Source organism: Acinonyx jubatus, chromosome B3, assembly GCF_027475565.1.
Source record: "Acinonyx jubatus isolate Ajub_Pintada_27869175 chromosome B3, VMU_Ajub_asm_v1.0, whole genome shotgun sequence".
NCBI lineage: Eukaryota > Metazoa > Chordata > Mammalia > Carnivora > Felidae > Acinonyx > Acinonyx jubatus.
The window spans coordinates 32,553,913-32,571,659 of NC_069386.1; the positions used below are offsets into that span (position 1 = coordinate 32,553,913).

General features: G+C 43.1%; 1 protein-coding gene across 7 annotated transcripts in view; it reads left to right on the forward strand.

Annotated features, from left to right (window-relative positions):
• ADPGK (ADP dependent glucokinase) overlaps positions 1-17,747 on the forward strand; it is a 28,221-nt gene that overhangs the window by 5,876 nt on the left and 4,598 nt on the right. For 4 of the 7 annotated variants that reach the window (XM_027067725.2, XM_053223752.1, XM_027067723.2 and 1 more), the window contains exons 2-5: positions 1,005-1,230; positions 2,521-2,583; positions 12,682-12,802; positions 17,165-17,361. In XM_027067725.2, coding sequence (XP_026923526.1) covers positions 1,005-1,230; positions 2,521-2,583; positions 12,682-12,802; positions 17,165-17,361 — 607 coding nt within the window. Of the gene's footprint in view, positions 1-276; positions 354-1,004; positions 1,231-2,520; positions 2,584-12,681; positions 12,803-17,164; positions 17,362-17,747 lie in introns of those variants that run through there. The other 3 variants (XM_053223751.1, XM_053223753.1, XM_053223754.1) reach the window with 3 other exon arrangements.

Below are 17,747 nucleotides of genomic sequence, written 5' to 3' on the forward strand. Positions count from 1 at the left end.
TCTCAGAGGCTTACGAGCTGTCTGTGTGGTCATCTAGCCCCATTGGCAAGAATGACATCCCCAATAGAAGCAAAAATAAAGGTGACTATGGGTTGGGGGGCAGAAGGTCCTCATCTAGCTACCCAAATTATTTGACCCTTCTCTTTTAAGGGGTGGCTTTTCAACATTAAAAATATAAGCCAGAACTTTTCTGTGCACACATAGGAGAGGCCATGCCAGACAACCATAACTCTTTATAATTTGATTCCACAGAGCCGACCAGGTGATGCAGCATTGATTTCTTAGGAGCCCTTTAAGGTCATGGATTGGTCCAGTGAACACCTGCCAAGTGATGAGTCGTTACAAGACTGCAGGTGTGCCTGAGTCTTTAAGATACCACTTAACTCTTAAAAGAGTTTCAGCTGGGAGTATTTACACATTTAGGTATTTAGTGTTTTACCACCTTCCACATGTGTCTTTGGAGGTAGGCTATCAGATACTTGACTTTTGACCAAAACTTACATTTTGCTTACTTTGCACCAGTGTTCCTAAGCATATATTAACTTAATCTTTGAAACAGTTCTATAAGTTAAATACCCATATTATGCCATTTTATAAATAAGGAAACTGAGACACAGAAATTTGACTTGCCCAAGTCACAAAGCCAGTGTGAATCCAGACAGTTTGGCTCTGCCAGCATTTTCTCAGAAATGCTGTATTTGTGTTATCATGATATCTTTATTCTAAAATGCTGAGCACTTGTCTTCTCTTTGTAGCTCGCAAAGGTTTGCCAACCTATTGAAAAGAATCCTGTGTTCCCATCCTCCGAAATATTCTGGCATACGTCCAGATAAAAGACTTCCTTCTGCCATATGCTGTGTACTTCCCAGTTAAGGTTTCAGATCCACTTCGTCTGTTTATCTGTTTGAATATGTTCCTGGAAACACTTCTCTGTTGTTAAATGCAGAATAGGTACTTCTGGTTTTCTCTTTCACACTGCCTCTTCCTTCCTTCCTTCCTTCCAGAGTCAATGCCTGTGTGGATGTAGTGCTCTCAGGAGTGAAGCTCTTGGAGGCGCTTGGTCTGAGTCCTGGGAATGGGAAAGATCACACCATTCTGCATTCAAAGAATGATCTGGAAGAAGCTTTCATTCATTTCATGGGGAAGGGAGTGGCAGCTGAGCGCTTCTTCAGTGATAAGGAAGCTTTCCATGACATTGCCCAAATTGCATCCGAGCTCCCAGGAGCCCAGGTCTGTTTGGTTCACCAGCAGTAAATTAAGAGAAGGTGGGGAAAGATACCTTTTTGTATGCTTCCTAGAAGCAACTGATAAGCTTTGTCTTCATTCTCTCCCAAATGTGATTGTTGGGAATCCAGTTCTGCACTGTTTTCCCTTTTTGTAGGACTGTATATCTGAACTTCCATTAACTCCACTGTTTCCAGTCAGTTAAATTCAGCCAGTATTTATGAAGCATAGTTACTAAGAGTTTGGTTCTGGTTCATCCCTTAAATTGCTCTTTTTTCATATTACCCAACTTTAAGGTGGGAAAGATACCTACCTCTTAACTTGTTTGGGTATTGCTTGTGGCTGATAACATGGAATAATTGTAGTATGACTGAGTCCTTCCTGAGCAGAATAAGGCCAGATACACAGAGAACTAGTTGTAGCTTTTGCATGGCAAGGGAGAGCTGGATCTTCACCTCTGCTCTAGTGTTCCAGAGCCAGGCTTCTTACCTCAGCATTACAGACACTTAGGGTTGGTTAATACTTTGTTGTAGGGGCTGTCCTGCCCATTGTGAGATGTTCAACAGCATCTCTGGCATCTAATCATTGGATGACAGTAGCACTCCCTTCCCTCCCTGGGTGTGACAGTTAAAAATGTCTCCAGACATGGTCAGTTTCCAGGGTAAGGGAGAGGAGAGAAGCAGACTGGTTGAGAATTGCTGGTTTAGATTAGTGGTTCTCAGACATGAAACACAGAATCACTCGGAGGGGGTATTGAAACAGTTTCCTGGGCTCTACTCCTAGAGTTTCTGATTCAGTAGATGTATGGGACTCAAGAATTTACTTCCCTTCTGGGAAGTTTCCTGGTTACATGATGCTGTTGTTTTGAAGACATTGTTTTGAGAATCCCCCGTCTACGGGGTAGAACCTGTCAGAGATGGAGAGAGCTTAGAGGGTCCACATGGTCCAGATACTTTCTTGAGGTTCGCATGGAGTAAGAGGCAGTGGTGGGCCCAGAGACCTCAGACTATCACCCCAGCATACCAAAGGCCAGATTTGATCTGCAGTTATGACAGTTATATTGATTTTCATGGTTGGCATATTTGGTTGTTTTTTTTTTCACCTTTGCTTGTAACTCATTGTTAACCTATGAGGTTAATGATCTTATGAACCTCATCTGTGTGGCATTGTTATAAGGTAGCCTCAAAATGTTTTGGGAAAAAAATGGACTATAAATTCAATAAATTAAAAAATTATTAAGCTTGGGTAACATAGTTGTGCTAAAATATTGTCTGATAACTTTGAACTATCTTACAGCACTATGTAGGAGGAAATGCAGCTTTAATTGGACAGAAATTTGCAGCCAACTCAGATTTAAAGGTAGGTCAAATTCCCAGTTTAAAACTTCTATCTTTCACTAGTGTTTTCAATAAATTTAGGGGTAGGAATGAATATTCAATTTATGGGCCACCTAGTATGTGCCAGACCCTAGGTGTCTTGTTAGGAGGCAATATAGTAATGCTAGTGTAATAGCTAATGTTTTTTCAGTGCTTACTGAGTGCCTGACAGAGCTTTACATAGGTTAGTTCAGTCCTGGCAACAGCTGAGACCAGTTGGTACTCTTGTTGGTACTTTAATTGTCTTCCTTTCCACATAAAGCTTGAGGCATAGAGAAGACACAGCTAGTCAGAAATGGAACTATTCTAACCTAGGACCCTACAGCCCACATTCTTAAATACCATATCATGTGATGGTTAAGAGCCTGTGGGCTCTGGAATCAGGACCTACGACTGGGGAATACTCAGTGATGAGAGAAAATGTAGATGACTATATTGATAAGCCTGGATCCAGAGTGTTGGGAAATGAAGTCCTCAGGTGAAGGTCAGTAAGGAGGTGTCTTCAAGTCTTAAAACATTTGGTTTAAATAGAATTCAAAATTACTGCTCTGTTCGAAATAACGTGAGTCAGTGAGTTCTCTGTTATGAGTGGAATAGGTCTGGTGGGAGGGGGAGGCCAGCAAGGTTATCGCTGTTGTCCTACTGTAAAATGATTAAGGTTTGGATTAGAGCAGCCAGAAGGGGAGAAACGACATATCTAAAGCTTACTGAAATGGAATCACTTCTATGTGAGGACACAGAAGATATAAACAATGATGATTCTGGAGTAAACAAACTTGAGAAGTGCAAAATAGATATGGCTACTGATGATGGGGGGTGGGGGTGGGGGGGGACTGTAAACAGTCCTCAAGTTTGGGAGAACCAGCCTGAAAATAGAAATATGGGTCAGGGGCACAGAATCAAGACCCCAGGGATATATTCAGAAATACAGATAATCAGCTATTTGAGGGGAAAAAATTCATCTGGAGCCACACTGTACACCAAGAGATGGATGTGCAAAGATGTGGAGAGCATGTTAAAGTGTGAACATTGGCATTAAAAATTTTTTTTAACGTTTATTCATTTTTTGATAGAGATAAAGCCTGAGTGGGGGAGGGGCAGAGAGAGAAGGGGACACAGAACCCGAAGCAAGCTCCAGGCTCCAAACTGACAGCACAGAGCCCGACACAGGGCTCGAACTCACGGACCGTGAGATCATGACCCAAGCTGAAGTCGGACGCTTAACCGACTGAGCTACTCAGGTGCCCCGAACATTGGCATTTTAATAAGAATTAAAGTTCTCATGAAATATGAGGGTGAAAATACAGATTTTTTGCAGCTACTTGTCTTTGTGGGTAGTAATTAACTCTCAAATAGAGATGGCAAATTCCAAAGCTGACTTACAGAAACATCACCAGTTAATAGATAGAAGAAAAGATCAGTTATAAGCTCATTAGGGCCCAGGCTCTTCCCATCAGAATCTTGGTTCCTAAAAGGCCACCCTCCTGACCCTGAGATGTCATTCTGGCCTCTGGGAGGACAACACCCTAGAAGTCCTGGGTGAATACAAGATTGACCTTTCAACATTGACCTCTTCAGAGAAGAGCATTTACTGTTGGTTTCTGGAAAACCTGGGCCTAAGCCCAGTCCAGCTGGAAGGCATCCTGGTAAAATAAGCCTGGCCTTAGTAGGAGATTGAGGCCAGAAAAGAGACATCTACATAATCATCACAACAATCTGAAGAAATAAAGTACTATTACCCTTTTACACATGACAAAAGAGGTCCAGGGGGGTTAAGCAATGTGCCCCAGGACACCTAGCCAGTAAATGATTGAGCCAGGATTCACATTTGAGCTCTGCCATGACCTCACCGCTCACACTGCACTCTCAGATTTACTTTAAACTGTTGAAATGCTTCTCAGCATGGACAGAGTGATCATCTGAGAACAACCAGAGATTAAGTGCTAGGTATTTTCCAAAGGTAACAATAATAGCTAACACTTACATAGTTCTTACTAAATGCCATTCACTGTTGTGCTTTGGATATATATTAACTCATTTAATCTCATAACTCCCTATAAGGGAAGTCTTACTATTATCTTCATTTTGTGTATAGGAAAAATGAGGCATGGAGAAATTACAGCTGTTCAGGGTCACACACCTGGTAAGGGACAGAGCTGGGATTTGAACCCAAGTAGTATAGCTCCAGAGTCCACACTCTTTAATCACCATGCTATATTGTGTTTCAGAAGTAGACCCTGGTGAATTTAGCAAAGGCATATTTAGTGGAATGGTGGAATAGAAACCAGACTGCAAGGAGAAAGAGTGCGTTTAGTAAGTGTATTTATGTTATTTAGCCAAGAATTAGGAATAGATGTTGGATTTTTTCAAATGCTGCTTCTGCATTTATTGAGATGATTGTATGGTTTTCTTTTTCTAGTTTGGTATGTGGTAATTACACTGGTTTTCAAAAGTTAAACTGACCTTGTGTCCTTAGGATAAACTGCACCTGGTTCTGATGTATTTTCCTTTTTATATATTGCTAGATTCAGTTTACTAAAATTTTGCTTAAAAATTTTACATCAATTTTCATGAGGGATATTGGTCTGTATTTTTCTTGTGTATCTGCCTGGTTTTGGTATTTGGGTAGTACTGAATGAGATGGGAGATACTTCAATATTTTTTAAAAAGACTTTAAATAGATTTGGTATGATAACCTTCCTTAAGTGTTTGTAGAATTCACCAGTGAAACTCTCTGAGCCTGGAGTTTTTGATGTGGAAAGGTTTTTCACAACACATTTGATTTCTTTAATAGATACAGAGAAATTCAGAATTTGTATTTCTGGTATTGTCTTTGATAGTTTTATCTTTGAAGGAATTTATGTCATCTAAATTGTTGAATTTATTGGCATAAGATTATCTCTTATCCTTTTAAGGTCTGTAGAATCTGTAGTGATCTTATCTCTCTCATTCTCCATATTGGTAATTTATGTTGTCTTTTTTGGGGAGAAGTTCATCTTTTTTTTTTTTTTTAATTTATTTATATATTTTGAAAGAGAGAGGAAGATAGAGCACGTGCATGAGTGGGGGAGAGGCAGAGAGAGGGAGAGAGAATCCAAAGCAGGCTCCATGCCCAACACAGCCTGACACGGGGCTCAATTCCATGACTGTGAGATCATGACATGAGCTGAAATCAAGTCACTTGCTTAACAGACTGAGCCACCCAGGCATCCCATCTCGGTTTGTTTTTTTTGTGTTTGTTTTTTTTTTTTTTTTAATTAAAGTATAGTTGACAAAATAATACTTCAGCAAACATTGAATTAGTGTTTTCATTTTCTTTGGGTCAGTACCCAGAAGTAGAATTACTGGATCATGTGGTATTTCTATTTTTAATTTTTTAAGGAATCTCTGTACTGTTTTTCACAGTAGCTGCACCTGTTTACATTCCTATCAGTGGTGCCCAAGTTCCTTTATCTCCATATCCTCGTCAGTACTTTTTATTTCTTATCTTTTTGATCCTGGCCATTCTGAGATGCATGAGATGATCTCATGTGTTTTTGATTTATGTTGCATTTCCCTGATGTTTAGTGATGTAGAGCACCTTTTCATGTGTCTGTTCCAGTCCTCTGCCCTTTATTTATTTATTTATTTATTTATTTATAACGTTTATTTATTTTTGAGACAGAGAGAGACAGAACATGAACAGGGGAGGGTCAGAGAGAGGGAGACACAGAATCCGAAACAGGCTCCAGGCTCTGAGCTGTCAGCACACAGCCCGACGCGGGGCTCGAACTCACAAACCACGAGATCATGACCTGAGCCGAAGTTGGCTGCTTAACTGACTGAGCCACCCAGGCGCCCCACTCTGCCCATTTTTTAAATCAGATTTTTTTTTTTTGGGTGTGAGTTGTAGGAGGGTTTGTTTTTTTTTTTTTTTAAACATTTATTCATTTTTGAGAGAAAGCATGAACAGGGAAGGGGCAGAGAGAGGGAGACACAGATTCCAAAGCAGGCTCCATGCTCTGAGCTGTCAGCACAGAGCCTGATGCGCGGCTTGAACTCACAAACTGAGATCATGACCTAAGCCGAAGTCAGAACGCTCAACCGAATGAGCCACCCACGTGCCCCTGAGTTCTTTATATATTTTGGATATTAACCTTTTATCAGATAATCACTTGCAGATATCTTCTCCCATTCAGTAGGTTGCCTTTTCATTCTTTTGATTTCCTTTACTATGCAAAATTTTTTTTATTAGTTTTTTTTAAAAAATGGTTTTTGTTTTTTTTTTTTTTTACATTTATTCATTTTTAAGAGACAGAGCTTGCACAAGTGGGGGAGGGGCAGAGAGAGAGGGAGACACAGAATCTGAAGCAGGCTCCAGGCTCTGAGCTGTCAGCACAGAGCCTGACACGGGGCTCGAACCCACAAACCAGGGGTTTGATAGTTGATCTTACTATTTTACTATTATTGTTTTTTGCATTTACACTAGCTTTATAAGTGGCTGATCGACTACCTTTACTGTATGTTTGTTTTTACCAGTGAGGTTTTTTTCTTTCATAATTTTCTTCTAGTTACGGCCTTTTCTTTTCCACTTAAAGAAGTCCTTTAATGTTTCTTGGAAGGTCAGTTTAGTGGTAGTGAACTCCTTCTGTTTGGGAAACTATCTTCTTCAGTTCTGAATGATAATTCTCCTGAGTAGAATATCCTTGGTTGTAGGTTTTTTCCTTTTAGCTCTTCAAATATATCATGTCACTCCCTTTTGGCCTGCAGTTTCTGCTGAAAAAATCAGCTGATATTCTTATAGATGTTCCTTTGTGCTTAACTTGTTGCTTTTCTCCTGCTGCTTCTAAGATTCTCTCTTTATCTTTAATTTTTGGTATTTTAATTATTATGCTTCTTGGTGTGGACCTCCTTGGCTTCTTCATCTTGTCTGAGGATGTCTGTGCTTTCTGGACCTGGACATCTGTTTCCTCTCCCAGGTTGGGGAAGTTTTCAGCTGTTATTTCTTCAAATAGGTTTTCTGCCCCTTTGTCTCTTCTGAGATTGATCAGTTCTGTGACCTCCAAGCTGCTGTTGATTCCTTCTAGTGTATGTTTCATCACAGTTGTTGTTGAGTTCTGATTAGTTCTTTTTTCTATTTTCTGTCTCTTTGTTGAAATTTGCACTGAGTTCATCTACTCTTCTCTCAAGTTCAGTGAACATCTGTATGACCATTACATTGAACTCTTTTATCAGGTAGATTGCTTGTTTCTGTTTCTGAGGTCTTGACTTCTTTCTTCGGAACATATTTCTCTGTCTCATTTTCTGTCTCTCTGTATTTGTTCCTATATATTAGGTAGTTCAGCCACATCTTATGCTCTTGAAGGTGGTGGCCTTATGTAGAAGGTATCCTTCGGGGCCCACAAGTACAGTCACCCCTGGTCAAGCAGAGGCACTCCGGAGCGTTGCCTTGTGGGCTGCACGCATCCACCCATTGTGTCTGGGATGCAACTGCTGTAGGCACCCTGGTGGGTGGGCTTTGCCTAGCTATTTCAGAGGCCTAGCCTATGAGGGGTACTGGTGGTTGGGGTGGCCTGCCCCTACCTGGGGCAGGAGTCGCTTTGGAGGGTTGCAGATCCCAGCTGAGGCTGCCTACCAGGTGTGGTGGGCAAGAGCCACTTCAGACAGGTGCCTGCCAGGGTGGGCAGGCTGGGCAGGAGAGGTCTGCAGGAGAATGTGGGAACAGGGTGAGCAGTTGTAGTAAAGTAGATAGATAGTGTTAGAACTTTTGCTCCTTAGCGTCAGGCCAGCTAGGCTGAAGGAGGGCAAAAAAATGGTACCTGCTAAGCTTCTGTTCCCAGAGAAAGTTCCTGCAGATCCCTGTCCTTCCAGCACATGTCCTAAAATTAGTAAGTGTCTTCCATGGCTCAGGTGCTTCTCAAACCGCTGCCTCTGCACTGGGTCTTGGAGTGATTGAGATTCTGTGCAGGCCCTTTAATAGTGAAGTCTCCATTTACTATAACCTTCCTGCTCCCCCAGAGTTAAGCCCCTCTGATTTTCAAAGCCAGATACTATGGAGGCTTCTCTTTCCCATGCAGATCCATAGGGCAAGGAGTGCCCAGTGTAGGGTTTGAACCCCTCACTCCTCAGGGAAGACCTCCACATCCATGATATCCCTCCCACTTGCAGGTCAGCACATCGATGATTTGGTTCATGGCCAGGCTGTGTCTCTTTCCCTTCTGCTCTTCTCAGTATGTCTTTTTCTTTATGTCTTTAATGTGGAAGAGTTGTTCCTGCTGCTCTTCAGGTCATTCGCAGGAAGAGTTGTTCTATATGCAGTTGCAGCCTCGGTGTATCTGTGGGAGGAGGTGAGCTCAGGATCTTTATACTTTGCAAGTTCCCCTCATGATCCTTTTTTTTTTTCCCCCATTGATCAGTTTGCTTAGAGGTTTATCAGTTTTATTGATCTTTTTAATCAATAATGAGCTTTAGGTTTTATCAGTTTTTCTCTATTTTTTTCTTTTGTATTTCATTAGCTCTTACGTTGTTTAACTTGCTCTTCTCTTTCTACTTTAAGGTAGAAGCCCAGGTCATTGATCTGAGACTTTTCCTGTTGTCTGATACAGGGATTTAGTGCTATAAATTTCCCCTTAAATACTTCTTTAACTGCATCCTCAGCTGTCCATACAGTGTGTTTTTCTTGTCATTCAGTTCATAGTGCTTTCTAATACCTCTGTGATTTCTTGAGATGGGCTGTTTGATAGCCCATCCATGAACTATTAAAAATGTGTGATTTCATTTCTAAACATTTTGAGGTGTTTCCAGATATCTTTCTTTTATTGATTTCTATTTTAATTACATTCTGGTCAGAGAATGTGCTTCTCTGACTCCTGTTAAATTTATTGAGACTTTTTCATGGCCTAGAAAATGGTCTGTCTTGGTGAAGTCTCGTGTGCACTTAAAAGCATGTATATTTTGCTATCGTTGAATGGAATGTTCTATAAATGTCAGACCAAGTTGGTTGGGAATGTTGTTCAGGTCTTCTGTATTTTTATTGATTTTGTGTCTATTTGATTTATTAATTATTGTGGGGCAGGTATTGACATCTACATGTGTACTTGTAGACTTTTTTCCTTCGCAGTTCTATACCTTTTTGCTCTGTATTTTTAAGCTCTGTCGTTAAGTGTATAACTATTTATGATTGTTATATCCTCTTCATGAATTGACTCCCTTTATCATTGCCAAGCATAAAGAAAGTCATTTTATGTTCTTTGAAATCTTTGAAATCCATTTTGATTAAAATTTGCTATCATAGCTTTCTTTTGATTAGTGTTAGTGTGATATGTCTTTTCCCATTTTTCTCTTTTTTCCCTATTGATGTCTTTATTTCAAATGTATTGCTTGGGCAGTGAGAGGATGGGCAAAATGGGTGAAGTGGAGTGGTAGGTACAGGCCTCCAGTTATGGAATGAAAAAGTCATGGGGATGAAAGGTATAGCATAGGGAATCTAGCTGATGGTATTGTTATAGCGTCGTCTGGATGAGGTATGGTAGCTAGCTACACTTGTGGTGAGCATAGCAAAACACATAGACTTGTTGAATCACTATATTGTACACTTGAAGCTAATGTAACATTGTATGTCAACCAAACTTCAATAAAAAATAATAGTAATAATGTAATCAGATAAAAACAACATACTAGTAGTTGCATGGTAAATAAAATGGTGACTTAGATTTCATAGTTTAGTTAATAAATAATATATTTCTTGTAGGCAACATATATTTGGGGCTTGCTTTTTAATTTTTTTTTAATGTTTATTTATTTTTGAGAGACTGAGTGTGAGCAGGGGAGGGAGCAGAGAGAGAGGGAGACACAGAATCTGAAGTAAGCTCCAGGCTCTAAGCTATTAGCACAGAGCCCCACGACATAGGGCTTGAAACTACAGACCATGAGATCAAGACCTGAACCAAAGTCGGCTACTTATTAACCAACTGAGCCACCCAGGCACCACATGGGGCTTGGTTTTTAATCCACTTTGACAGTCTCTCTGAATTGGACTGTTTTAGGCCATTTGCATTTAATGTATTTCTTAATAGATTAGATAACTTTAAATCTGACATCTTGCTATTTATTTTCTGTCCAAGCTCTTTATCTTCCCTTTTTCCTCTTTTTCTGCACTCTTTTGAATTATTTTCTAGCTTTCATATTATCTTCTTTGGCTTATTAGTTATAATTCCTTATTATAGTTGTTGCCTTAAGATTTATAGTGTATGTTTTTAGCTGTCACAGTCTGTTGTCAGTGATATCATACTTCATGTATAATGTAAATACTTTATAGTAAATAGGTGCTTCCATTTCTCCCCTCCGGTCTTTATAGTGCTATTGTCATATGGTTTACTTCTGTGTATATTGTAAACCTCATTCTATGTTGTTAGTATTGCTCTTTAAGCAGTTGATTATCTTTTGAAGAGGTTTAAATAATAAGAAAAAGGTCTTATGTGCTTATCCAGAGTCACCATTTCTGGTGCTCTTCATTCCTTTGTTTAGGTCTTTATTTCCATCTGGTATCATTTTCCTTCTGCGTGAAGGATTTCCTTTAACGTTTCTTGTAGTGCAGGTCTGCTGGTAATGAATTCTTTCAGAATGTGTATATCTGGAAATTCTTTTAAGGTTATTGATGGGGCATTTGTACGTTTTACTCTGTTTTGGGTTTATTTTTCTTTCCTGTTATGGCTCATTGTCCTTTGTTGCTAAATGTTTAAGTGTTTTTGAAAACCATTGTTTCCAAGTATTTTGTCTGTTTTTTGTGGTTGTTTTGGGCGGGAGGGTAAATTTGGCCCTTGTTGCCTCATCTTGGAGACTGAAGTTCTGGCCAGGAATTAGAGAAAAGAAGTAAAGCGGTAGTTGTACCAACCAAGCAGTTAATTAGCAAGTAAATGCCTTTTGAAGCTTCTGGGTGGAGCATATTAAATCTGAAGTGGTGTTGATCATCTCTGAGGACATTCCTTTACATCCCTGTGCAAGCCCTCATTGTTTGGTGGTTTTGAGCCTGTTGGTCTGGCTGGGAGTGGGGTCCAGACCTGTCAGGGCAGGAGCAGCAGCTTATGAGAACTGAGGAAGAGCAGCAGATGTGAAATGACTTCTTGAAGGAATAGCCAGGGAGAGGCCCAGGTTAGAGTTGAAGAAAAGGTTTGGGGAATGTTGCAGAGCACCTTCCCCCCAGCTTGCTGAATTGAGGTGTGCTCTTTAATTCCCATCTCTGGAAGGCTAACCCGCTCACATAACAGCTGAGTGCAATAAAGAGCCCGATTCCACAAATTGGGTCCTGTGATTAGGGAGGCTCTTTTCTATATTGTGTAAAAGTCAAACAATTGCTTTTATCTGGCAGCTTTGAGCAGACAACATCCCGTATCAGTTTGCTGATACAGGACGTGAGTGAGTAAAGAAAGTGGAGGTGGGGTGGGTCTTAGGTTGCTTGGACAGCCATAGCAACAAAATGGCATTGACTGGGCAGCTTAAACAACAGAAATTTATTTTGTCACAGTTCTGAGGCTGGAAAGTCCAAGATCAAGGTTCCAACAGGATCCAGTTTCTGAGGGCTGCTTTCTTGGCTTGTGGCCACCTTCTTGCTGTGTCCTCACATGGCCTTTCTTCAGTGGGTATGCTGGAAAGAGAGCTCTATCTCCCCCTTCCCATTCTTAGGAGGCCACCAATCTACTGGATTAGGACCCCACCCATATGACTTCGTTTGACCTTACTTACCTCTTAAAAGCTCTGTCTCCAAATACTATCACATTGGCAGTTATGCTTCAACATAGGAATTTGGGGGAGGACACAAATATTCAGTCCCTAGCAGGGTGTAGGAGATTCAGCAGCTACATAGGTACCTAACCCTGTATTACTTGGGTCTTTTGTCAGCCCCTCATTTCTGGTGGCCATTCCTTCCAGAGGCCTAAGTCCTGGTAATAGCCCCTCCAGACCAAAAACTTTGGAATTTAGATTTGGATTCTAGTTTTTTGTTGAAATGAATAGAAGTGGTCTGGATGTACCTTTTCTGTTACTGTATAGATTCCATGGGAACAGGGACAGGTCTTCTGAAAGGTTTCCTATTTCTTGTCTCCAGGTTCTTCTTTGCGGTCCAGTTGGCCCAAAGCTACATGAACTTCTTGATGATAATGTATTTGTTCCACCAGAGTCATTGCAGGAAGTGGATGAGTTCCACCTTATTTTAGAGTATCAAGCAGGTAAGAGAAATGACTAAGTAATGGTGTGAGACTGTACAGGGAACCGTGTGTTGTCAGATTGGGGTGTGACTATGCTGGAAATTTATCTTTGTAAATTGGTGGGACCTTTTCTTGCTTTACCGAAAGTTTCCTGACCTCTTGCTTCTGCTGAGCTGATACTGGCCATTGTCTCAAGAATGATGGAGTATTCCAATATTGAAGAAAATTCTCAGATCTACAAACAACTGATCTAAACCCAAGAGACATCAGGCTATAGGAAAGTAGGCATCTTGAGCGAAAATGTGTTAAACATAAATATACAAAGTTTTTCTTTATTACTAAGGAAAGAGAAGGGCAGGTAACATCTGTTCAACACTGTGCTGGATTGTGCCCTAGGCTTTTCTGGCCAACTGTTCCAAGCTGCTTAGGATTGATTGATTCCAAGCCTCTGGCAAACATCTTTTGAAGCATTTTATTTTCCCTTGGGTGTGTAAGTGTTTGTATTTCACAACACTTATATTATTTCCCATTATATAATATTCCAGTGTTTTATCAGTCCAAATCCAGCTCATCTGGTGTCATTCCCAGTAGATTTTGCGTATTACATAAACTACAGATCAGATTCTCAGAGAATCCTAAATACCTAAACATATTTTAACTGTATTTAATTCTGTGTATTTGCTGTTGGATCTTTTCTCTGCTCGGTATTCAGACTCTTGAATTTCTGATTCAACACATTATTAAGTTAAAGACTCAAGCATATAAACAGACTAATTGGTCCCTTAAAGCAGTACTTAATAAGCTTCAGCGAACTGCTTCCAAGTCAATTAAGAGAACCTCACCTTCTAGAGTAATTAACTTTAAGATATGAAATAGAGTGTTTCTTAAAAATTGGTTTTCTCTCCATGTATGAAAAAAGGAATTGTTTCTGGTTCTCTCTTGGGTGCTTATTGGGAGCAGGAAGCTTCCTAACTTTAGGAAGGGTAAGATCTGAACATTATGGACAAGATGTTGCAGTGGGCAGTTCACATTTAATCATATACAAGTTTTGAGTTTCTCAGAAACTCAGAATGATCATTCTTACTGCCTGAAGATTGTGGTAAAGATTAAGAGGTTACTGTGTACTGTGAGCTCCTTCAGTGGAAGGCACGAACAGGACTGTTGACTTGGAAGGGTCTAGAAGAGCTAACAATGCCTTTGAGGTGCTGCTGCTGCTGCCAGTTCCGGGGTCCTGTCACTTGCACTCTGCTGGCGCTCACATGGTGAACTGGGGACCTTTCTAGTTCCTGGTTTCTGTCATGTTCCCTGTTGACCGCAGGGTGGGGAGACTGCTCTCTTCAGTATGATTTTGCTGTTGGATTTGACAGCTATGCCTCGTGTGGAGGTAAGAAGATGGCACAGCTTGTCTTGAAAGGAGACTATCTCCATCCTTGGGTTTATGAACCCCACACTTCAGTTTTTCTTTTCTGGGTCTTATTTTCTTAGAACAAAGCAGGGCTTCCCATTGAACTTCATATGAAGTTACAGTCTACTGGCCCTGGAGGGAACCTAGTCTGGTGGCAGAAGCCCTCAGGTCACTTCTCTTACAGAAGTCCGTCCCCAGCTTCTCTCAAATTTCGATGAATAAATTCCCAGAGAGGATTTGTCACCTTTCATTTCCTCCTCCTCCTCTGCCAGACTTGCCCAGAGAAGCTTGTTTCCAGGCTTTGGCCCGGGACCCACTGAGTCACTGCACAGGTTTTGCTGACTTCGTGGCTGAAGGGCAGGATGGTAAATTGAGTGAAGGGCTCCCTTAGAGAAACACGTTCGGAGCTCTGTGAGAACAGGGGGGCATGGCGGTTCCCGGCTCACCCTGTCTGCGTTCCAGTCGTTCTGTCGCTCTCGGGCCACTCCATCAGTCCTGTGTCCTGTGGGAACAGCCAGGGAGCAGCTCTCCACTTCCCTCCTTGTCTGTGCCTTGCAGAGGCCTGTGTGTTTTGCCTCTCTCCCTTTTTCCCTGGGGAAATTACTTTGAATGCTAAGTTGCTTTTTCTCTGGGGGTAAGTTAGGCAGTGCCTCTCAGAAGCCTCGCTCCTTAAGGGTCAGTTCCAGGTCTTGCCCTCTGCAGGATGCTGGCGTGGATTTCTCCCCTTGTGCAGAGTCTTGTCAGTTGGGGGATGGTGGTTGGGATTTGGAGTCCTATCCATATTTTTTGTTGTCATGGGCATTGAAGTCCTCAGTCTTTCCTCTCATTCGCTTGTTCCTTTGCTCATTCATTTGTTCACAAGCTGCATGTGGGGCAGTGTGAGGCCGGAGGGGCTGGTGACAGACATGGGCCCTGTGCCCAGCTCACAGCTCATGACAGCGCATGGGCTCCTGAGCAGATGATTACAAAATCATGTGCCACATCCTGAAGCAGTTATAGCAGTGGCCCAGGGGCCGAAGCGGCCGAGTCTACTGGGATCGGCAGAGTTAGGACAGACTTTGCAGGGGAGGCCGCGCTTGCTCTGGGTCTTTGAAGATGAGGCAGGATGAGAGTGTTGCACTCAGCTGTGTGGACCATTATTGGGTATGTTCTTTCGACAACTAGTAAGCTGGGGGCCAGGAATTGAAAGCATGTGGCATTTTAACGGACATAACCGTTGTGTTGGGGTTTAGTAAATAGGAAATGTCTTTTTCTGCTTTCGTAGATTTTTATACACCTAGAATATGTTTTTCAGAGGAATGGATTCAGTAAAGCTGAACTCAAAGCAAAGGAAGGATGGGCTCTCCCCACCTTGGCACCCGCCCCAGAGTCAGCCCTGCACACTCATGCACACTCCCCATGGAGAGGCAAGGCTTCTGTTTGGGGAGGCCTGTTGTAGAAAGGAGGAAGCAGTTTGCTGACTGGAGTCCGTTAATCAGCCTGCAGTAGGAGGAAACCCTCTGCTGGGTCTGCCTGCCTTGGGGAAGAACTTTCTAAAGGAACATCCAGGAAATATGTTAGAACCAGTATGAAACCAGGCTTCAGCGTATGGACTCTAATTTTGTAATTGGGATGAATCCTTCATTTGGAGGAAAAGCTGTATAAGCCTAGATAATAAATCCTTGCCCCTGGAGTCTCTAGAAGTACCTCCATGCTGGCAGGGGTTCATTTAGGAATTGCCCTAAGCAGTAGCAAGCCTAGTAGCAGTGGCCCTTGGCTTGACTGAGTTTCCAGATTTGCTATCAAGTCTTGAGAGAAGAAAGAGCACTGTGCTCCAGTTGTGAGGCTTCACAGGTGAGCCTGAGGAGGGCCCCTGTCGCCTGTCCTGCTTCAGGACTCCCAGCCATAGCGCACTCCTCAAATGCTTGGCAACTGTGGAGTCCTAATAGGTAGCTCTCCACTCACCTACACGTCAGGATCTCCAGCGGTGGGCCTCACCACCTGACATTTAAAACTCAGCTCCCCAGGAGATTCTGATGTGTGGCAGGTGCTGAGAGCCACTCCCGTGGGTAGGCCCAGATCCTAAGCTCCTTCCCCCCACCAGAAGACCCAGCCAGCTGTGGATCTGGCCTCCCTCTGCTGGCGTCAGTTCAGCAGATGCTGAGTGGCACTCTCCGCAGGGGCCTGTGACGAGTACTGCGAGAATCAGAGGCGTACAGTCTGGCATTCCATTTGGGGAGATGTGGCACAAATGTGTAAGAAGTTAAGGGATGGTATAAGTTTGAGTACTAGTTCAGAACAGTAGAAGTAGAAGAGATAGCTCAAAGCAAAATGCTATTCAAACCATGTGGAGGGAAATCTCTGTGGATACACCTCAGGCTGGAGCAGTCAGCAGCCACTTAGGGAGGAAGTAGCATTTAACCTTGGTCTGGAGCAGGCATTATTCCAAAGCAGCTCACTCACAGGAAGCTAGAGCAGCCAGATACTCTTGCCTTCTGGATCAAGTGCGGGGAAACCACCCGTGACAGCAGGGAGGAAAGGCTGCAGTCAGCCTGACTCTTGGAATTTCAGCCTCTGTAGGTCCTGGCTAACTGAAAGGTGGTCGGGGCACAGCTGCAAGTCGGCAAGTGCTTCAAGAAAGACAGCATGTCCCGTAGGCAGAGACACAGGTATCCTGTATGTGAGAGCTCAGCGGGCAGTGGAGCTTTCCCGGGACTAACTGCCAGCCCCTTGCCAAAGGCATAGAGCACCCAGGACGCGTGTGTTGTTTTCTGGGGTTGGGGTTGGGGTTTGGTTTGTTTGTTTCGTTACTGGCCACGGTCCTCCTGGATGCAGCGCCGTGCTTGGCTGGGCCCTTGTAGCTGGGCTGCACTCAGCCAGCAGCCAGCGGCCAGCATGCCCAGAGCCAGGGCTCCAGTGAGGCCCCTGCTAGCCCCCCACAGCTAGGAGACTTAAAGCCTCTTCCTTTTCTTCCCATTGTGTTGACTGGGCTTTTCTAGGGGAGGAGTGGGGCCGGTTAAAAGCTCCCCATGCCAACCGCTTCATCTTCTCCCACGACCTTTCCAACGGGGCCATGAATATGCTGGAGGTGTTTGTGTCTAGCCTGGAGGAGTTTCAGCCAGACCTGGTGGTCCTCTCTGGATTGCACATGATGGAGGGACAAAGCAAGGAGCTCCAGAGGAAGAGGCTCTTGGAGGTAATAGCACTGTCACAGAATCTCACGGATCTCAGCTGGCGTTTTTCCTCAGGTTCCTGCCTCTCTCCGCCTCTGCAGCTTGCACTGCCTGGTCCTCGGTCCTGGCCTCCGCAGGACCCTTCGTGGCAGCCGGCTCTGAGGCCTGCCTCCTGGTGCTCTTTTCAGGCACACGGACGGCAGCTTGAGTAGGACAGGGCAGGACCTCTTGCCTGAGCCTCTGCACCCTGCGCTACGCTGGACGTGGCTGCCGCGGTGTTTGTGGTCTGCGTCCTCTGTGTCGTGTGTGTCATCTGTTCACATCAGCTGTGCCGCGGCTCCTGTAGGCTCTGCAGCGGTTGGAGCCAGCCGCTCCATGTAGGCCCCCAGGAATAGGCTGGCTCTGTGAG